Here is a 23,619-nt window from a genome sequence, read left to right on the forward strand (position 1 = left end):
GAGGGTGGTCTAAAAACCTTATTCCATTTTCTGCTAAATAAATAGAAAGTATACATAATTATGTACAATTTAGAAACTCCTGATTAAGAAGCTAATTAAGAATAGCTTTTACAAAGAAGAACTCTGGCTCTAAGAAGGCACAAGAGATTTAACTAAAGGCCACATTGTATTAAATTTGTTAACAAATTTAATACCACAATTTCTCAATAGACTTTCTTAATTGTAATTATCTTTTCTTCAGCTGTTAAAATATTTGAGAATCATATTTAAAAAAATATTTTCTTATGGTAACTGGGAAAAAAAAAGTCAATGGGTGATAATAGTGAGAAAAGTACAGTGAGGCTAAGTGCATGAAATAATTCTTCCAGAGTATAAGGTCACATGTTCAAGATCCTTAAATTGGACAATTCAATGTAGGCAGGTGTCATCAGATAACTTGTTGGCTTTCAGCCACTGTGTCTCTTAACAGTTTTGAAAAATGGATGTTTGCATTTGTTACATTTTTCCTACCTTCTCTATAAAATCCACTTTCCGCTGTTCAGTTGTACTTACTAGTTTTCTTTAATCTTTTTTAATCTTTATTTTCTTATCCATAAAATAAAGTTAATAATAACTACCTCAAGGGGCATTGTAAAAGTTATGGTATAGACTCTATTAAAAATTGAAGGGGAAAAAAAAGAATTGAACATGGAATATTTTAGCTATTACTGCTACTACCAATATCAGTACCATCAATATCACTAATCCTACTTATTTCATTTATGGTATAATACCAATTTTAATCTAATATCCCCTAGGTTTGGTCAATGCTATAATACCCACTAAATTGCCAACGTGTTTCAATATCCTATCAGTTTATTTTGGCAAATAATTAAAACAGTTGCACTAAAAATCCATAGAGTTGTTACAGAGTTCGTACTTTGCACCAGGCACTTTTCTAGGCACTGCAGCAAGGCAGACAGAATATACAGACTGCAAGAATTTGACTCCCGGTAGCTGAAACAAACATGCACCTAATCAGTTATAATACAGGAAGTAAGTGCTAGAGTAAAGTACAAAGTCTAGTCTGTACATCCGGAAAGGGAACAAGAACCCAATGGTGTGGGATTGGGGTAAGGAAGCAGCTTCATTTATCCAGACTAAAGAGTGAAGGTAGGAAGTGGATCGTTAGAAAACTACTACATGAAGTGGAAAAAAAGACATGTAGGTTAACGACTTAAATGTGAAAATAATGACAGTTGTAGGTCCAGCCAATACCATATATTCTCCAAATACTGAGGAGAAAAAAAAAAAAAAATTAGATGAGGTAAAACCGAAACAGTTCAAAATGGCCGAAACACACAATTTAAGAAACAAAGTGACTGGAGACGTAAACTGTTGACCAAATCATAAAGAGCCTTGAAAGTCTTATTTTAAGGAGTTTTTCCTCTATCCTGAAGGATATAGGGAGCTATGGCAAAGGAGAGAGTGTTTAATGAGGAAACTGCATCATGAGATCTAATTTTAGAAAGATCACTACTTCTGTTGTAGAGATCATGATGCCCGGGGAAACTGGTTTGAAGGCTACAGCAGTGGTCCAGTATAGTTAATGGCGGGGAATGGTATAGCAAGAAATGAATTCAAGAGAAATCTTTGAGGTAGACACAAATTAAGCATCTGGTGGTGAGACAGTGACTATTTATCTCTATAATATCTTCCTGCAGTTCCTGCTCCCTTTGTGTCTATTATGACTGCAATAATGGATTTTACTGCTATTTCCTCTGCAATCCCTTCTCTCTCCAAAGTATTTAAAACAAAAATTCAGGAAAAAAGAAAACTCTCATCAGAAGAATATACAAAGTTTACCCATTTATTTGAGGGTGCCTTATTGGATGTTCTTTCCCTTACATGTTTGTTTAATCTTTTTTTTACCACTGCTATGTTTTGTGAGACTACCACAGGAAAATTACTGCAAAAGGGAAAGCAAATGGGCTCTTCTGAAGCAAAGGATAAAGGTTCAACTCTTCAGTCTTCTAAAACAGTTGTTTTTAAACCTGACTCTAGAATATAATCAGCCAAAGAACTTAAAAACAACAATAATAAAAAATTATGCTCATGTCCAACCCACTCTGACCACATCTCACTCCTCAAATTATATGATACTATTGTTTTTTAATCTCATAACTTTCCTGATTGAAATTAAAATCAAGCTAAAAGCAGAATATGATTTTGTTTTTATTTATGTACTTTTTTAATATTTATTTTTGAGAGAGATAGCAAGAGCACGAGTGGGTAAGGGACAGAGAAACAGAGACGGAGACACAGAATCTGAAGCAGGCTGCAGGCTCTGAGCTGTCAGCACAGAGCCCCACACGGGGCTGGAACTCACGAATGCCAGATCATGACCTGAGCCAAAGTTGGACACTCAACTGACTAAGCCACCCAGGCACCCCTCTTTGCATTTTTAATTCCTTAGCACAGTGCCTAGAACATTGCAGTCATTAAATATTTATTTAATTCACTCATCAGTTATTTATTGATAGGTGCTGGTCATGCTATAGGATAAGTATTTCAGGGTCTTTACAACATACAACAGTGGATTTCAAATAATGACTATTAAGCCACATTTTAAAAATACAGAATCTGAAGCAGGCTCGACATGCAGGGCTTGAACTCACGAACCATGAGACCATGACCTGAGCTGAAGTTGGACACTTAACCAACCGAGCCACCCAGATGCCCCCAAAATACATTTTTTTTAATAATATGCAGGGTGCATGTGCAAGTATGCAAACCAAAAACAAATACACACAAAACTGAAAATATTTTTCACAAAATAACATTTACCCTAACCATGAGCAACACGCTTTGATATTTTCTATTCTTTTGTGTTCAATTTTGTAAAATAAAAAAAAAAAAATGATGGCTGTAATCCATTATATTGATTTTAATACCAACCAAAGAGAATCACTAATACTTTGAAAAACACTTGCATAGTGGATGTTCTAACTCTTTCTGAACATTGATAGTAACACACTCTGCAAGTGCTTTTATTTAAAAAAAAATAGCAAAATTTTAGAGTCTTTTAAAAAAAATCCCAATTGTCCCAAAATAATTCAATACAGTTGGATAAAGGCACAGAGCTTTAAATCACTTATCTTTATTTCACTTAGAAGAAACTAAATCTGCCATGGGTAAAAAGATATGTGTCACAATAATGTACATTCACTGTGATGTTTTCTTTAATGGACTCTGTTAACATTAGTTAGGGAAAAACCTAAAAGTGAGCAACTTTTCAACAGCAATATCATACGTATTGTTAAAAATCAGGAAACATGAGAATATACTTTTGTTAATGCATTGGATTTACTAAGCTGTCCTGATGAGTCATATTTAATACAAAGTAAGACTTTTTTTTTCTTTTAGACAAACTAATATAGAATGGATAGTATTTATAAATATAGAAGATCTATAAATAGTATTCCCAACTACAGAAAGAGAATATACTCCATTTTCATTAATGACCTATGTAACCAATATGTAAGCAGTAAGTTCAAAGAGTGAATGCTTTGCTATTCACTGCTTTACTAATCTCTCTCAGTAAGGTATCCATGTGTCAAATACAATGATGATGCACACCTATGGCTGAGAGACCATTATTTCTTTTCCCTCCATATATTTATCACCCCCCTTGTCTGTAGTAATAGAAATTTAATGGGGGCTTATGTCCGCCCAGCTAGAGGCTATATTTCCCAGCGTCCTCTGCTGTTAAGTCTGTTAAAAATTTTTTTTTAATGTTTTTTTTTTTAATTTTTGAGAGAGACACAGTGCATGAGTGGGGGAGGAGCAGAGAGACAGGGAGACACAGAATCCAAAGCAGGCTCCAGGCTCTGAGCTGTCAGCACAGAGCCCAATGCAGGGCTCGAACCCATGAACCGTGAAATCATGACCTGAGCCAAAGTTGGACGCTTAACTGACTGAGCCACCCAGGCGCCCCTGCTGTTAAGTATGTTTATGTGACCAGGTTGTGGACAACGAAGTAAAAACAAAAGTGCTATGTGCAATTGCTGGGTCATAAACTTCAAAGGAAAGGAGTTCCCTTCCTTACTTTCCATTTTTGTTAGCAGGAATGTGGGCAGAGTGTATACCAACTGATGAAAGATGGAAGTCAAGTGTTGAGGATGGTTCACACTGTTAGATGAGGGAGGATAAACATGTACCTAGTTTAAGTCTCATTTTCCCTTCTTAAAGTGGCCAAACCTATATTCTAAATAATATAGGAGTCCTATTCCAAAATTGACTTCTCCAAACTGAGTGGGAAAAGGTAAAGTAAGTGAATGAAGTTTAATCACAATATAGAAGCATGGTTAATGAACAAAAGCATGTAAGGATGTGAGGCTGTCCAAGTAACAGGCAGTTATATGGTAATAGAAAGGTCATAAATTCCCAACTTGGCAATCAAAAGTGTCAAATAAACAACTCCTGGAGGTAACGCTACTTGTCTTCTATAGACAGAAGCTTTTTTTTTTTTGACAAGATGAAACTTCCTTGTATATATTTCGTATAAAATACTGAAATAGAACATAACTGCATTCTACACATCACTACACCAAAATGTCAAAAGATTCACTTCCCAGCATGAAAATGCACAGCAACATAAATATGAAAGGACTCCACATTTTAAATGCAGTATTCACACCTCGGTGCGGAGTGAAATGGAGTATTGTGAACGGATGTGGCATTATCAAGTAACATATGTAAGGGGATTTAATGGAATGAAACTTAAAAAAACTAAAAAACATTGTTGATTCTAACAGATGGAAGATACTGCTCTGGCTAAACTACTCAGAGTGATAAACCATTTAATTATTCCAAAGTTTTGTTATAATTTGCTTATTATGCAATTAATTTGGAGATATTTCAATGTATTAGTTATTTATTTGGCCCATCTCTCCAATACAGATTCTTTGTAGACAACATTTGTAGAGATACACAAAACTGCAATAGCATATACTACTCCATTAATGGGAAACCCATCTTTTATGCACACCTGCTGTAGGAAGCTGCAATGGTGAATTTCAAATAACTATTTGAAAACATCACCAATATTTCATACCTTTTGCCTTACTAAATTTTCCATTTATTATTCACCAAGCATTTTTGAACCTGTACTTGTTGAAAGTAACAACTTGCTGATCCAAATTGTTGGTATTAGAGTGTACTTCATAAACGCTTGACTTATTTATTTATGTTATTTCTTGTATGTTAATTTAACATACAAATGTAATGTTGAGAGTAAAACCAAAGTTGGTTTAGTGCCTCTCAAAAGGAAACCTATGAAAATATCACACATCTTCTCCTTCCTGTTCTTGATCCACACAGTGATTATTGTACTTATGAAGATAATATAGAGAAATAGCGATGACAGTTGAACTCAAGTTTCTGAAAGGAAGGAGGTTCAAGACACTTAGAAGCTAGAAATGATGGCAAAAATTTATTTTCCTCTCCATAGGTTTTCATCTAAATAAAGGAAGTGACAGAGATGGTCTTAGACTTGGTGGCAATTACCTAGTAAGAGAATACATGGCATCCTGATAAGAAAAATGTAGTAGGCTAAGAAGCATTCCTGATAATTTCACTCCAGAAACACTATGAATAAGGACAGCTCCAAAACAAAAGTAATCCAATGTGTGATCACTTAAAGAGGAGGAAAAGTTTTCATCTCATATAGATTTATTTCTTAGCTATTCACATTTAAGGACTGGGAACTGCAGGAAAGACAAACTGAAAGACAGGAATATGGAGTTACTCAGTTTGTATGCTGTAACTGTCCCCAGTATGATCATATGAGAGAATGAACACAGTTTATGAGACAAAGACTAAGTTAAATCAACTCTTTGTTCTCTCTGGTCTCTCAGTAAAATAATAAGTGGATGGAAAAAAATGTTAGAAAACAATCTCCATGGAATATGTAGACAAAATATACAACCATGATACACATGAAATACCTTAGCAGGTATGTGACTTCCAGATGTATCATTAAACATGTTTAAACTTTCAGCTAAATATGAAAATTCTTTAGGAAATTTTCAAAAAAAAAAAAATGAATAGAACAAACAAAACCTGAGCCAATTCTGTCCTTTATTATCTATTTAGCCGATTTATTTTATCTTAAGAAAGCCACAGCATCTAGACACCTTTTAGCCCAAATTCTAAGCTTCCATGGCATGACTGAAAGATATTTTGTGTCTTAGAGATGTTCACTGATGATGATGACATAGGGAGAGAAACAGGAAATTTAAAAATGGTCTTGCCAAAGTCTATCCATAATAAAGGTGAGACAACACAGTTAGTTATACATAGAAAACTTTCTTCAGCCACTCATTCCTGTCTGCTCTCTGAACAGATATAACTTCTATCATGGAAATGTCTGCAGGCAGTTATTCTGAACATTGTCAGGATTTTTTTTTTAAATTACAAAGAAAAATATTTAAAAGCAAACTACTCACCTATTCCAATGAAAGCAGCTTTGTACCCTTCTTCTTTCAAAGTACTAAGAGTCATTTCATCCACTGACAGGCTTTTGCCACAAATTATCTATAAGAAACAATATTTCAGTAATGATGTTTTGGCATTTGATTAATTAAAACCTTAACTTTAACATCAAAAGGAACAGAAAATCGATATATAAAATTTCATATACATGTAGACATATTTTTGTCTTTTAGTATATAGGCTTACATGTACAAAACAGTATACAAATAGAACACTAACATGTCTTACTTAAAAGGACTAAATGCAGGGGCGCCTGGGTGGCGTAGTCGGTTAAGCGTCCGACTTCAGCCAGGTCACGATCTCGCGGTCCGTGAGTTCGAGCCCCGCGTCGGGCTCTGGGCTGATGGCTCAGAGCCTGGAGCCTGTTTCCGATTCCGTGTCTCCCTCTCTCTCTCTGCCCCTCCCCCGTTCATGCTCTGTCTCGCTCTGTCCCAAAAATAAATAAACGTTGAAAAAACAATTTTTTTAAAAAAAAGGACTAAATGCAAAAGTCTTTCAATAAAGTAGCAGAAGAAACACTAGTGTATTTAAAATCACATCAGTAAACTTTCATAGCTTGATTAATACATTCAAGGCACTATGTGAGGCACTTTAAAGAATAAAATGATAAATGAACACAGTTCCTGCCTCAATGTATAATCAGGATCTGTGCAGAAGATATACATAAATAAATGTAACATAAAACAGAGTGTGATTAGCACATGTTTACAGGAATTTGGAGGATAGAGAGATTCACTCTGGCTAAGTTAGCAGGATGAGAATACAGGTAACAGAATTTGCATAGAGCTTTTTAAAATAATAGATAGAATTTTGATAGGGGACATGGTCCAGGGAAGGTGAATAAATCTGGGAGGCAGAGGGTAGTCATCCCTATTAAAAGTCACAATAACCTGTTCAGTACCCAGTCATGAGCCAATTTTCAGATCCGGAACCTACTGACTGCAGAAGGTGGCCAAGTCCCTAGGAAGAAGGACCTGTAACATCCTGCCAAATTAATACTATAATGATTCCCTTAGTCCTTCTCTAAAGGGATCTATGGCCATTTATGTAAGTACTGTACACTGGGGAAAGGGGAATAATCACACATTTCAAGGACACTGGACACAGATCCTTCACTGACCTTGATAGCTAGGGATACAAGAGTATGGACTACAGGGACAAGGTAAAAGATGGAGCCTGGTTGAATTCTGGCTCACAGACCACTGAGATCACAGCCCCAGGTAGTGATTATTCCCCTAGTCTTCAGCTGCATAAGCAAAACTGCTATACTTGTTAGTTGAAGTTATCCCCACATTGGCTCACTGGTCTGTGAAGTAAGAGCTACAATAATTGGGAAGGACAGAGAACTTCTGAAACCCCAGTCGAGAGTAAATCAAACACACTACCATATACTGGTGGTGGGTAGGATGGGGAGAGATTGTGGTGATCCATGTTATATTTCTGTGTAATTCACCAGTCTGGTCTCAGCAGAGGCTAGATGATTCCTAGAGAATAATTGTAAACTACTGGAGGCTCAACCAAAGAGTACCCCTGAATACAGTTTCTGTGATAGGTGTGGTATTATTGCTAAAGCAGACTAACAAGGCCACAGGTACCCTGCATGTGGTATACTTTTCCATCCTGCTGCTGAGAAAAAGGAATCAGAAACAATTCACATTCACAGAGGAAAGATAAGAATATTCATTTACAGTTTTGCCTCTGGAACATGTCGACTCTGTACTGTAATAATATATGTAATCTGAAACTATCTGGTCACCCCACAGAACATCACAGTGATCCACTACATTAAGAACACCATGCAGATTGGACAGCATGAGTAACAGGTGGCTAGTATGCTGGAGACTTTGTTAAGACACATGCCCTGCAGAGGGCCAACAATGAACCCTAAGAAGATCAAGGACTAGCCACTTGAGTGAAGTTTAGAGGTCTTGTCAGGTATGTGGCAGTATATCCTCCCTAAAATAAAATATTTTGCTGCAATTTTGCTTTCATTTACCACCATAGAGATGGAAGCACCATTCCTGGTAGGCTTCTTTGGGTTCTGAAGATAGCATGTTCCTAAAAACAAAAGCCTCTAAACTGAGTCATGGAGGGAGAACAAATTTTATGTATGAAACAGTACTTGAAAATAACCTGCACAGAATACTTAACTAAGTGCAAGGCTCTCTTCTAAACACTGCATATATGGGCTCATTTAATCCTCACAAGAACCCCTATGAAGTGATATCAGTATCCTCATTTTAGATTATGAAACCAAGGAATAAGAGGGCTTAGACAACCTTCATCAAAGTTACATCTATAGTCCAACTGCAGAGCCAGCAGGAGTAACGGTTATGCCCTGATGATTCTGAAGTAAAAGGAGAATGACGGGTAGAACTGGCACCATCTTCAAAGGCACAGAACAACACATCTCATGTGAAGACCTACTGAAATGTAGTGTTTCTGGAATACAAAGGGTAAAGCATAAAAAAGAAAGAGAAAGTAGGGGGAGAAGATGTCTGAGATTGTATCATAAAGGATCATTTTTGTTTTCCTAAAATACTAATTCTATTTTTATATTGGGAGACGGAATAACTGAAAGTTTCTAAGCTGAGGACAGCAAAAGTGAGATTAAAAACGAACATTCAGAACTCTGGAAGATATCAAATACCACAGAAAGAATTAAAACATCAAGTAAATATATAATATTAAAGATGCTTATAGTATCTAATAGTGTTAACTGGCATTAGAATTAGTAGCATTAGATACTACTCAATGTATCCAAAGTGAGATTTCCAAATTTCAATTTATGCTAATTTTTAAAGAATAGATTTTTTTTATTTTATTAAACTATTTCTGATCATAAAGAAAGTTCTACTGTTTATTTTATGAAATACATAACCTTAATACCGGTATATAATAAAGGCTAGACATAAAAGAAATCTATAGGTCCAAACATTCTAAATTGAGTTTTAGCAAATAGAATGAGAATGCAGTTTCCAAAGTTGAGCAGTGGAATGCCCTGCCAATGGGTTAATTAGTGGAAGTGATCCTCAGAATACCTGACTTTAAGTTTAGTTTATCCACTGCCTCAGCAAAAAGATTCAAGAAATACCCCCATCCCTCCTGAGGTGGTGCGTGTATGGGCACAACAATTTAGTTTAGTAGTGTTACTACATGCTTTATCAAATGATAATAAAGACATCCCAATCCTTCCACTCTAGTAGAGTGAACATGTCTGAGTTTATAATGTACAGAAAAGATGTAAAGACATTTCATATTTCTAGAGTCTGTTTCCAGCTTAGCAGGCAATGTATGCAACTGGGGAAGAAAAAAAAAATGAATTATACGTTTGTGTATTGAAAACTGGAAAGACAAGTAGCTTGATTCTTGGTATTAATACACTAGAACTGGGACCAGGAAGACTTTACTATACTGTGGACAGACATTGTGAGAAAGATGGATAATAGCCATCATTAGGAAGTAGCTCCATGATGGAAATGAGACAAAGCAATAATGGCAACATTGAGTGGAGTGTCAGGCACCAGGACTCTTTTCTGTCTGTGCTGGGAACTCCAGTCAAATTTCCCTTTTCTAAAAGCCTTAGACTCCCAAACATTTGTTATCCAATCAATAATTAACTCTAAGAAAGAACAAGGAGAAGGACTCTGACAAAAAAAGGTTAAAATTTTGTTTATGTTATGCATTGGGAAATTGGGTTCAGAGATATAACACATAACTAAAACTAGTTATTATGAGACAACTACAAACATCAAAAACATTCCTATGGCTGATAAACTATGAAATCCTAACATTATTTGTTAAATAGATATGATGCTAGAACAAAAATCACATGGTGAGCATTTTGCTTGTGTTTTTGTTCCTTTAGTCCTCTGTACTTTTGTATATGTAATATTTTTTCATCTTGATTTTCTTAATATGAATTATAACACATATGGTACCTTCCTCTAGTGGCTTTAGTAATTTAGGACTAAGTACTCAAGCTTCTTAGTTAAAATCAGAAGAAAATTTACTCCACTACAAGCTCAGCATAAGAATTATTACTATTCCAATATATGGGCTAAATATAAGCCATGAGCCAAAGTTCCATCTAATATCCCCTTTGGGACATCATGAAACTTTCTTTACATCTATAATACATCTTCATATATAATAATATTTGTAATGTAAATAGGTTAACAACTTTTTTCTGGAGTGGAACTCTTTCTTCAAATGAAATATATGATACCCATTATTAAAAAATACAGATTACAACAAACACGCTCTTCACATTTCTGATAGAATATTTGGCTAAATAGATAAAATATTTCCAGAATCCCTAAGACAGGAGATCAGATGAAGGAATTTAAAAATAATATTAGGCTTTCTTCAGACACAAAAACTATTTTGTCAGCTATTAATAAATATATTCTGTCCTCCAGTAGTGTTACGATATGTTTTTATATTAGTTTTCCAATAACATTCTATAATAATGGAAATGCTTCCAATAAGTATAATAAAAAAGAAGATGATGTAGAGAGGTTATCAAAAATGAGATCTTAGGTATTTTTACTCAAATTATGAAGCAGAAGACATGCTTAATAATTACAAGTTAAGTTTAATCAATAAAGAATTCTATCAAAATATTTTGAGAAATAGCATATAAAGATATTTAGAAAAATATAAGATTTCATGCAGATTTACATTTTTGCTTTTAAAAATGAAGTCATTAGAAATATTATGAAGACTGAAACAAAAATATATATTTATTTTTTTAAATTTTTTTTCAACGTTTATTTATTTTTGGGACAGACAGAGACAGAGCATGAACGGGGGAGGGGCAGAGAGAGAGGGAGACACAGAATCGGAAACAGGCTCCAGGCTCTGAGCCATCAGCCCAGAGCCTGACGCGGGGCTCGAACTCACGGACCGCGAGATCGTGACCTGGCTGAAGTCGGACGCTTAACCGACTGCGCCACCCAGGCGCCCCTGAAGCAAAAATATTTATATCCACCTAATCTCAATTGCAAAACAAAGAGTATTTAAAAAGTTAGTGACATTGACACAAATATCATGAGACTTTGTTAAAGTCTCCCAAGGGTTAAAAATAATCTGCTGTGGTCTAAGTAAATTTCTTATTATAAAATAAAGAGATTTTTTTTATTAACTTGTTTTATTTATTTTTTTAAATTTACATCCAAATTAGTTAGCATATAGTGCAACAATGATTTCAGGAGTAGATTCCTTCGTGCCCCTTACCCATTTAGCCCATTCCCACCCCCACAACTAAAAACAGAGGAACAGGGAAGGGAAATAAAGAGATTTTATAAAAATATAACAGCTAAAAGGCTACTTCTTCTTTTAAAAAAATTTTTTTAAATGTGTATTTATTTTGAGACAGGGAGAGAGAGACACAAGCAGGAGCAGCGGAGGGGCAGAGAGAAGGAGACACAAAATCCAAAGCAAGCTCCAAGCTCTGAGCTGTTAGCATAAAGCCTGATGCAGGGCTCGAACTCATGAACTGTGAGATCATGACCTGAGTGGAAGTTGGACACTTAACCAACTGACCCACCTGGGCACGCCTAAAAGGCTACTTCTTCTAAGGAATGAATAATTTTATTATAATAGAAGGATCCTTTGATGTGAAATCAACTGAATATATTTAAGAAATTAAAAACTGTATATTCTGCTTATAAGTAAAGTGAAAAACAAAACCTTGAATTCTATCACAAGAATATATGAGCAAATAAAAATATTATCCTAAACAATTCTATGAAAAGGAAAAAACAATCAAAACTATAACTACTGAAGAAAAATAACACTAATAATACTAATGTAAACGTACAGATTCTGACAAGTTTATTCAAAGAGAAATTAATAATTTAAAATTGTTTCAGTATTAATCCTAGAAAAAAGAAAAGTATACAACTCAAGACATTAAAAAAGAATAATAAGTATAAGAATAGCATGAGGAAAGAATAAAGTCAGCAATTAGATAATAAGAAAATATAAAACTAAGAGCTGGTTCCTGTAAAGAATACATTAACTGGAAAACCACTACCCACTTTTATCAATAAAAAAGTTAAGAAAATACAATGTATAATCCCGGGTACAGATGAGATACTTTTTATTGTATAGGGGATAACATGTTTAAATGTATGGTAATTAACTCAAAAGTCTCAATGAAATAAATTTTTCTAGGAAAATATATATTGGCCAAATTGACAGAGAATTAAATAGGTGAAAAGACTGATAACTATTAAAAAAAAAAAAAAAAAAGCCAAAGTTCTATTTCTCATAAAAAGGCTTGAGGTCAGAATGGTAAAATTTTCTTTTTTAAATTTTTTTTTCAACGTTTATTTATTCTTGGGATAGAGAGAGACAGAGCATGAACGGGGGAGGGGCAGAGAGAGAGAGAGGGAGACACAGAATCGGAAGCAGGCTCCAGGCTCTGAGCCATCAGCCCAGAGCCCGACGCGGGGCTCGAACTCACGGACCGCGAGATCGTGACCTGGCTGAAGTCGGACGCTTAACCGACTGCGCCACCCAGGCGCCCCCAGAATGGTAAAATTTTCAAATTCAGTAAAATACTTGTCTCAAGACAATACTCTCAGCAACAAGAAAATAATGAAATGCTAGGAAATTTATTGTTATAAGCCTAATATAACTCTATTACCAAAAACTCACAAAGATAACAAACACAAATAAGTAAAGCAAAACATAAACAGGCTTTCAGTAGATTTGAAACTCTGCAAGGACAGCAAGGGTATTTGACTATTCCCTGATCTATTTCCAGTTTTAATGTTGATTACATAAATAAATGCAGGAAAAAGGAAAAAGACTAACAGAGCAAATGTAGACGTACACATGTAATAAAACAATGCAAAACTGGATATCATCCAGATTTATAAAGGTTTATATAATTCAATGTTAACTGAGCATAAGTTTTTTAAAGGGGCATTTTGAAAATTTAACACACCCTCCCCATTAAAATAAAAAAATAACATTTAATATTCTAAATCTAGAAAAATGTGCTCAATATGATTAAAAATGTTATATCAAAGATAAAAAACAATGCCATGTATTATCACTCTTTTATAACATACTAGAGATTCCAGCCAATGAAACAGTGGAAGAAAAATATATAATGTATAAATAGAGAGCAGACAAAAAGTCTCTTTATTTTCTTGTGACAATGTCTGGCTGCAAAATTTTTTAAATTGAAATTTTTTCAATTTAAAATTAAGAAGAACCAATCTATCAAGCTATTAGATATAAAATAAATTAAAATTATTCAACAGGAAATTGAACTAAGAATGTAGTTGGGAGTAAAGATGAATTAAACTTAGTTTTGGGTATGATGAGTATGCTATTTGGATGATAGATGTATTCATTAAACTACTAAGAATATAGGTGTGGAATTTGAAAGGATGGTTCTAGACTAGTATTTATCATACTACTTGGCAAAAGTAAATTCTCATAATTATTTGTTGAATAAATGAAACAAATCTATTAGAAAGAAAAAAAAAGAAAAACTGAATAATAACCAAGATAATGCTAGATCATGAAAGCTAAAAATACATACATACATACACATCATACACACAGACACACACACGTACATGAGTGCTGCATAGGAGTTCAAACAGTATGAACTTAGAGCAAACTTCATTTCATTGACAGGAAATTATTGTTGACTTTAAAATATAAAATGTTAGTTGAGAAGTACAAACAGAAGGCAGGTTAATAAGAATCTGGTGAGGAGAAAAAAGAGGTAACAAGTGTAGAGCACTTTTTAAAAAATGTATCCTCTTATGGCTAAAGTTGATAAGCTAGAAAAGTTGCAAGCATCCTATCAGTGGATATAAGTCCTGAAAGCTGAAAAAGAATCTCATTGCTGTGTCTCCTCAGAATTATACATACAATTTACTGTTTACAAAGAAAGTTTGAATATTTGAAATGTCTCATTTTAAAACAACATGAGAGGTGGGCAAAACAGTATTAACTTCTTGTTTCATTTAGGCTTTAATTTTTTATTGATAATATAATAAAGTCACAGAGTTTAAAATTCGAACCTACAAAATGGTAAAAAATACTTCCCATACCTTTCCAAAGCAACCTTACGCTATCAGAATCTTCTATTTTTCCAGAGATATCCTCTGTATAGATGGCCTGATAAGTTTGTATCTTATACAAATGGTAGTACACACTTTTACCTTTCAACAGATATTGACCAAATCTAGGGATGTTAATTGACTTTGTCAAAGTTATCTGACTATAAAAGTAGAAAGTTGCAGGACTACTGCTAAAATATATATTTTTCTGGCACTCAGTACATTCACTGCTACTATGTCCTTGATGGGTTTCCTAATGAGAGTAATGGGTATGCTCTAATTTATGCAATATATCTGGTACTGCAAACACTGAATGGAATTTTGCAATTACTTATAAGATAAATTTAGAAGTGCTTTAAATTAATTTCTGATTCATCTTCAATTGCTACTAACACCTAATATATTAGTTTACACCTGATACATTAGTTTGAAGTCCCAATAAATAATATTTTCCTTATTTAATGAGATTTAGCTAAGAGTCTGTATTCAGAATGAGAGACATTTAAAGAACTATTCAGAATACATTTTTAAAAAACAAATAATCATCTTTAAATGATCTATTTTGAACAACACTAGTTTTGAACGCTGAGCTTTCATAAAGTTGTGCACATCTGTTATGTGTACTTGCTATAAGATTTCTTGTTCAGTGATTATGTATAAATGCTTTCTGCCAAATAAAGTGTAAAAGCACAAAATATTGTTTTGAGGATTTCCCCTTTTGATTACTTTAATTTTTATTTCTTTTTTTTTTTTAATTTTTTTCAACGTTTATTTATTTTTGGCAGAGAGACAGAGCATGAACGGGGGAGGGGCAGAGAGAGAGGGAGACACAGAATCGGAAGCAGGCTCCAGGCTCTGAGCCATCAGCCCAGAGCCCGACGCGGGGCTCGAACTCACGGATCGCGAGATCGTGACCTGGCTGAAGTCGGACGCTTAACCGACTGCGCCACCCAGGCACCCCTAATTTTTATTTCTAAATGCAAGAGCTACAAATAGTTTCTTAATCATTTTTCAAAATATCTTTTGCATGCACTTACAGAATGTTTTACGTAAATCTCAATACTTTATTAATATATTGTGTACATCTATTATGTAAAATTAATAGTTTGAAACAAAAAATAGCAATATGTTCCAGTGAAGAGCCAGGGTATAATACTCCTAATTAATAGAAAAGAATAGGAATATCTAAAGCCAAATTCTGAAAGTACAAATATGTTAACTTTTGACCATCTTTAAAAGAACAAGGTTTATCTCACAAAACAATGAAAAATACAAAGCTGTTGCTTTCTACACCGCTGATTTGCTGCTTATGATAAGAGAGGATTATCACATTAACACTACTGACACGATGCATATAATAAATAAAATAAACCTCTGCAAGATTATGTTCCAAATTGTGAAATACAAATGTTTCAGAGTGCACACAACTTGCATGAAAAAAATGTGATTAAAGAAACCAAATCCTTCTATTAGCTGCAGTGAACCCCTAAAGCAATTTAGGAATTTGTTTCTTACAGACAATTAATCACATGCAGGCGTGCCAGATGAGAACTATTGATTGCCCTTTTCCAGGCTAGTGGCATTCAGACAGTAGACAGACAAATGCCCTAAGCAAGGAGAAGCATCTTTCTGCTTCTGCCTGGTGTAGCTTTTAATTGTTCTTTCCTAAAATGTGTGACATTTTGCTGTTAATCTTTAGTGTAGAGCTTACTCCTTACTCTTTGAGCAATACACATGTGTTATGTTTTTCATTTACCTTTACACCAAGGTCCTTCATAAGCTCAATCTCAAAATGCACTGCATCATATGGTAGCCGGAACTGAGGGATTTCAGAAGTACTGGAAAAAAAAAAAAAAAGAAGAAGCAGCATTTGTGGAAAAATTATTAATCTTTAAAAATGCAACATGTCTATATTGATCAGTATTAAAGGAATAAGCACCTTTTCTAAGAGTATTTTCATATTATATGGGTGTGAGAACATCCAACTTTTACATGTATGATACAATATTAAATGGATAGCAGTAGAAATAGTTGCAAGTGGTGTGAAAATAAATATACACATTGGAAAACAAATAGATAATTGGTTAAAAGCAATTCCAACACTTTTAAGTTTGTTAGAGTACTTAGCTGAATTATCTAACAATCCAATGAATTCCTAAGGAAAAAAAAAATCTTAAGGGGAACCTGGGTGGCTCAGTCAGTTAAGCTTCCGACTTCAGCTCAGGTCATGATCTTGCTATTAGTTTGAGCCCTGTGTTGGGCTCTGTGCTGAGAGTTCAGAGCCTGGAGCCTGCTTCAGAGTCTGTGTCTCCCTCTCTCTCTACCCTTCCTGTATTCATGTTCTGTGTCTCTCTCTCAAAAATAAATAAACATTAAGAGAGTATTTTTTAAAAAAGAAAAAAGTCTTAAAAACACGAAAATTAAAACTATTTTTAGTATTTAATATATATATATACATATATATTCTACAAATATACCAGTAGCTTGTTCAAATTCAAATCTGTAACTTTGAATTACTATGCTGTTTAGAATATTATTGGGTTGGTTCCAGATGATCTATAGAATATTTTTTTATAGTAAACCAATCTTCTATGAAAGCAGTAAGTATCCCAAAAGGATAGAGTCATTAAAAAGTAATCCTATTTAATATGAGTGCTCACTATTTGCACTTAAAAAACAAAAATGAGCACTAAAATATAATAATTTAAATAGTATAATAGTTTATGGAGTATCAAAGGTAAGGACAAATAAGTCTTCAATGTTTTATAGCAATAAAAAGGCTATAAACATTCATTAATATATACTAATTCATTTATTCAGTTATCTATTTATTCAATAAGCATTTACAAAGTACCAGACACGGCATTAGCTGCAGTGATTTGATGGTGAATTTTACCAAATTCCTATTTTCAGTATATTCTCATTCTGGTGGGGAAGGTTACATACACAGATAATTACAATAGAATGTAGTACATGCAATGAATGAGGTATATCCAGGCATTATAGCAATATATTTATAAAATAAATAAGTAATAGTTGAAGATGAGCCTACTGGATCATTCAATACCAAGTCTTTCAAAGTGCACACACAGATTTTTCATTCTTTGGAGACTTAAGAACATAACTATTCAATTAATTTCCATACATAAAACAATTAGCAAGATATGCTCAGTGCTATAGAAAATGCAAAGTATTAAACAGTATAAAATTAATGCCCTATATACAGGGGCTTTCCATCTAGTTAGGACATAAGATTATACGTGAGAGTAAATTTGGGCCTAAGTCAGAGATAAAAATCACTTAAGCTGACTTGTGGACTCTAGCCATACTACCTAGGAAGTCATGATAATACTCTGCACCACGGAGGGCCCTTGGAGGGTATTAGAATATTCCACCCCCCAAAAAAATGTCACTTTGGTATAAGGATTACTTTGAGCAGAAGGCAACTGAGAAGAAGGAGATATGAGAAAAGCTCTCTGCCCCCCTAATATCTGCCTAAAAGCAGGACATAAATTTACAAAGGTGTATCTCTATTTCCCTACCAGTAAGGGCAGAACTCTTAATCACCAGGAGATAATTCTAGACCCTTTTTAGCCCCAAAACAGGCTAATAAGACTAAAAAGAATCTACATTACAAACCTTACTAAATAACCCTTATATTCCATGAATTTTCCTCATATATCTACCTTCCCACCCCTAGAAAGTTTGTTGCCTCTAAAAGCCTAAAGCCTTTTCCTTTGTCTTGCCATCTCGCAAATTTATTGTTCTTCGTTAAGAAGCTATATAAACCTCAGGTTCTATCTTTTTGATAGAACCTCAAGTTCTATCATCACTATGTTCTTCTATTTGTATGAATGATACATGTATTAGTGAACTGTTTTTCTTATTAATCTGTCTTTTGTCTGCTTATTTCACAGGCCCCGCCAAAGAACCCAAAAGGGTTGGGTATATTTTTTCCTACTCTATGGCCCGAAAGGCTACACAGAAAGATTCTTAAATATTAAGAATTGTATGTGGACACAGACACCTAGCCTTGATAGGCATGGGGCTCTGTGTGAGAGAAACTGGAAATGGACTAAAGTTGGGTCTGATGAAGTTTCTCAAAAGGCTGGACAAGAGAACAAAACAATGAGCTGTGAATAACGAACTCCAGCCAAATAAACCAACCATAGCAAGGCAACATCCAGATACATTGTGAGGCATAGTACCTTCCCTTGACTAAGCCCTAACCTAAAATTTTTATGGTATTTCAGTAAGTTTATGGCACAAAAGTAGAAAAACTTATGCTAGTGAAGGCAAATGGTTGTTATTTAAGAAATAGCTCTGAAAGATGGGGCACCTGGGTGGCGCAGTTGGTTAAGCGTCCGACTTCAGCCAGGTCACGATCTCGCGGTCCGTGAGTTCAAGCCCCGCGTCAGGCTCTGGGCTGATGGCTCAGAGCCTGGAGCCCGTTTCCGATTCTGTGTCTCCCTCTCTCTCTGCCCCTCCCCCGTTCATGCTCTGTCTCTCTCTGTCCCAAAAATAAATAAACGTTGAAAAAAAAAAAAGAAATAGCTCTGAAAGAAAGGTTACGACTTTTCTGTTGATCACAAAGAAAGAAAGGATGACATTACCCAACCCAGCAGGAGGAAACAGAAGCAAAAAAGAAATATAACTTTGAAAGCTGAAGTAGGCATTGGAGTAAATGGAATGCCAGGCTGCTGTGGCTTCAGCAACTTTGGTTAGATCCTCATACTGCCCTGAAAGCACTGTAGCCAATATTTACCACAGTGCTTAGCAAAAGCATTAAGCAAATAACTGTGTAGGATATCTCCAAGGATATCCTACAGGAAGTAAGTGGAAGGTGAGATACTCAAAAAAAGTTGGTTAGATTTGGTTATTAACGAGTAGACAGGGGATAGGGAGGTGATTGTGGATAGTTATAAATGTGACATATTTATATACACCAATGGATGAGATCAGCAGACAGATGGGAGATATATACACATACACAGTACAATGTGACAAATGTAAAATATCACTGTGAACAAGAGTGTTTCAAAAGAGGGGAGGCTTATTGAGGGATGAGATAATCAGGTAGATGACATGTGACAAATGATCAGCTTTCAGTTAAGTGAAGAAGAGGGAAGGCATCAGAGGACAAAGAAAATGGCAAGGAGGAGGAACAAAAAGGGGAGGAGGAAAAAAGTACACATGCTGTGATCAGGGAATGACAATGGAGCAGAGGGGTTTCAGGAGGCTTTAGCAGAAACACCACAGCCCTGTAGTCAGGTATTTTGAGTATTAGATGAATTCCTCCTTGTTTCGGAGCTTTAAATGTCATCTACATGTAATGAATCTCATATTCTTATCCTCAGACCATAATTCCAGCCTTTTATGTTCACTTGAATGTCTAACAGGTATCTCAGGTTCATCAGGCCCCAAATTAAACTTTGGGTCTTCCACCCCAACACTGGATCTCAGACAACTCCATTTTATGAGTTGCTCAAGCCCCAAATTCCATCATCTCTATTCCCTAGCCCAGGTGCAGGCCATAAGGGGGTGTAATGATTTAGACTAAACAGTTACAATACTGATTAAAATAAACCTGCTTTGTAATTTTTTTAATTTTTTTTTAATGTTCATTTATTTTTGACAGAGAGAGACAGAGCATGAGCAGGGGAGGGGCAGAGAGAGAGGGAGACACAGAATCGGAAACAGGCTCCAGGCTCTGAGCCATCAGCCCAGAGCCTGACGCGGGGCTCGAACTCACAGAATGTGAGATCATGACCTGAGCCAAAGTCAGACGCTTAACCGACTGAGCCACCCAGGCACCCCAAAATAAACCTGCTTTGTATTTTCACCTTGAGCTGCTTTCAACAGTGTCACTGATATCCTAAACACAGTCTCCCTGTCCCTACCCCCCCCCCCCCCAAATCTCTGGTAGATCTAAATTCTAAATAATTGCTATGGTTGCTGTAGAGTTCTAGTAATATGTGAATAAGCTTTAAATTGCCCCATTTTTATTACCCATTCTTAGTAAACATTGAGTTCTATAAGGAAGTTAATGTGAGAAATCCCAGTTAAACAGTGGCCACTGGCACATACTGATTTAGCTGAAAGCATTCCTTGTTCCAACTACCACAGGCAGCATGTGTCTCCACCCCTTACTAGGACATACGCTAATGTTTAAACAGTCGGTTTGGAACTGATAAAATGATAGCACATGAAGCAATATGATTTACATCAACTCTAATTTTGGGCAACTATGAGGCTTTTGTGCTTCAAATTAAAATAGTGAGGGGCGCCTGGGTGGTTCAGTCAGTTAAGTGACCGACTTCAGCTCACGTCATGATCTTATGGTTTGTGTGTTCCAGCCCTGTGTTGGACTCTGTGCTGACAGCTCAGAGCCTGGAGCCTGCTTCAGATTCTGTGTTCTCCCTCTCTCTCTGCTCCTTCTCCACTCACGCTCTCTCTTAAAAATAAATAAACATTGGAAATAAAATTTTTTAATTAAAAAAATAGTGAAACAGTGTGAGCTATATCTTTAATACTGAAATTACTTCAATTGTTAATGTTTTTTATAGGAATGAATCAAAATAGTTTTTATTACTGATTATTATGATTTTTATTGAAAATTACTTTATTGCATAGATTAGAGAATAAGTATATTAAAAAAAAAATCTACTCCAGGCATTAAATATGCTACCATACCACTAAACTGCCAGTTAAAAAACAAACAAACCTTAATGCATTTATCATCACCTGACATATTCTATATTTGGCTTATTGTTTGTTTATTGTCTGCCTTCCCATTACTAGAGTGTAATAATCCCCATGAGAAGAGGTACTTTGTTCTGTCCACTTCTGAGCTCTAGTGCCTGAGATTATGACCAGCGCATAGGAGATCAATAGATACTGAAGGGAGGAAGGAAGAGAGGAAGGAAAGGAGAGAGGGAGGGAGTGAGAGAGGGAGGAAAGGTAACATCACATCATGGCTTTTAATACCAAGCCAGAATCATGTCTCAGATTATGGGGAGCTACTGAGAGATTACAAGTAGAAGGCTGACATAACCAGTTTTGGAAACTGTTAGAAAAATGAATTTGAAAAAGACAAATCAGGAAGCAAAGAGATCCATTTGGAGGCTATACAGGTACAGCAAGTGAGATGTTAGGGGCATAGAGGTGGAGAGGTGAGAGGATATTTTAAAAGTATTCACAAAATACAAATTGCCAGGACACTGAAGAGTAGTGCAGATAATTCCCATTTGTTTTGGTGATGCCCTCCACTGAGGGACCAAACTCAGGAAGAGGTGTAATATTGATTGGTCTGGTGAAATTTATAAGAGATGTCCAGGGTTTGAATGTATGACCAGGACAGAGAGAGAGGTTAGGACAAGTACAGATTTTAAAATAATTTTCCTGTAAGTGGTAACTGACCATGAGAGTAAATGAGATCAGTGGCAAGACCACATGGTAAGACAGGGGATAAAAGAAAGGAAGACAGAATTTGATTGGAAGGATTATTTCCTAAGTTTGTTGTGCTTAAGAAAACAAACTTTTATTCCTCCACTTGTACTCTTTTAACCATCTAAAGTGTTGACAGAAATTTTCCTTATGGGAACCATAAATTCTTGGGGCGCCTGGGTGGCTCAGCCCGTTGAGTGTCCAACATCGGCTCAGGTCATGATCTTACAGCTCGTGAGTTCAAGCCCCGCATCGGGCTCTGGTGCTGACAGCTCGGAACCTGGAGCCTGCTTCAGATTCTGTGTCTCCCTCTCTCTCTGTCCCTAATCCACTCGCATTCTGTCTCTCTCTCAAAAATAAACATTAAAAAAATTTTTTTAATAAATTCTTTAGTACCACCAGTGGAGTATCAGAAACCTAAACAAACAAACAAACAAACAAAATTGTTCTTCTATGTTCATGCTGCTTTCAAGTAAATGGAATTTACCTATAACAACTCCCACTCTTTTCATAATACTATTTATTATGATAAAGGTACCACACTGTAAATTTGTGTTACATCACACTTGTACTCAAAATAATTCCTATTGCTATAACCATTTCACCTAAACCCCATTTTTCTTTATTGTCAATCAATATGAAATACAATAAACGTGGTGAAAATGTGTGAAATAACTAAAATAAACCATTGCTCTGGCTATCCTACACCTAGCAAAAATGTTAGAATTCATGTGTACTAATTTTTAAAGGGAAAAGACAAAATCAAAAGGATACACATGCATGCACACTTACAGTCTGTTAATACCGTCTTTATTTATCTTTGTTACCATAATATGAAGCCCTTTAACCTTTTTAAACTCAAGTCCTGAAAAAAGAAACCACAAGGAGAGGAAAGCAAAACTACTGATTATTTTAATATTGTTGCCACATCAAAAAAAAAAAAAAAAAAATCAGGGGCGCCTGGGTGGCGCAGTCGGTTAAGCGTCCGACTTCAGCCAGGTCACGATCTCGCGGTCCGTTAGTTCGAGCCCCGCGTCGGGCTCTGGGCTGATGGCTCAGAGCCTGGAGCCCGTTTCCGATTCTGTGTCTCCCTCTCTCTCTGCCCCTCCCCCGTTCATGCTCTGACTCTCTCTGTCCCAAAAATAAATAAACGTTGAAAAAAAAAATTAAAAAAAAAAAATCAATCAATTGTGTTCAATGGAATAGGGATTAAGTCCTTGCTATCTTTCACCAACTCTAGTGATTTTTTTAAAAGTGGTTGTGATACTAATTCACCAGGGATAAAAGAATCTGTTTGGATGCAAAGGAGAAGGAAAGATAAAACTTGACACCATCTCTTTAAGTAATTGATTTCAAATACAAAGCTAATTTAATCTTTTTAGCCACTTTGAAGGTATAAGAGAATGAGAGGCATCTGTAAGTGAAAAAATAAATTAACAGGAAAGGGTTGTGGTTGTAATGCCGGCTAAATTCCAATGTCAGTTTTTATAATCCTGTAACAGTGGCACATAATGCCTCTTCCATGGGATGGTCCAAATAAGACTGA

The 23,619-nt window shown here is 35.4% G+C and overlaps 1 protein-coding gene across 1 annotated transcript in view; it reads right to left on the reverse strand.

The window, feature by feature from the left end:
* Positions 1-23,619, reverse strand: part of DPYD (dihydropyrimidine dehydrogenase) — an 891,530-nt gene that overhangs the window by 591,196 nt on the left and 276,715 nt on the right. The window contains exons 10-11 of the mRNA XM_040471061.1: positions 16,384-16,465; positions 6,489-6,576 (exon numbers count right to left, since the gene is read on the reverse strand). Of these exons, the coding sequence (XP_040326995.1) occupies positions 6,489-6,576; positions 16,384-16,465 (170 nt within the window). The remainder of the gene's footprint in view (positions 1-6,488; positions 6,577-16,383; positions 16,466-23,619) is intronic.

Source organism: Herpailurus yagouaroundi, unplaced genomic scaffold (genome assembly GCF_014898765.1).
Source record: "Herpailurus yagouaroundi ecotype Mexico unplaced genomic scaffold, PumYag 77, whole genome shotgun sequence".
In the NCBI taxonomy this organism is placed as follows: Eukaryota; Metazoa; Chordata; class Mammalia; order Carnivora; family Felidae; genus Herpailurus; species Herpailurus yagouaroundi.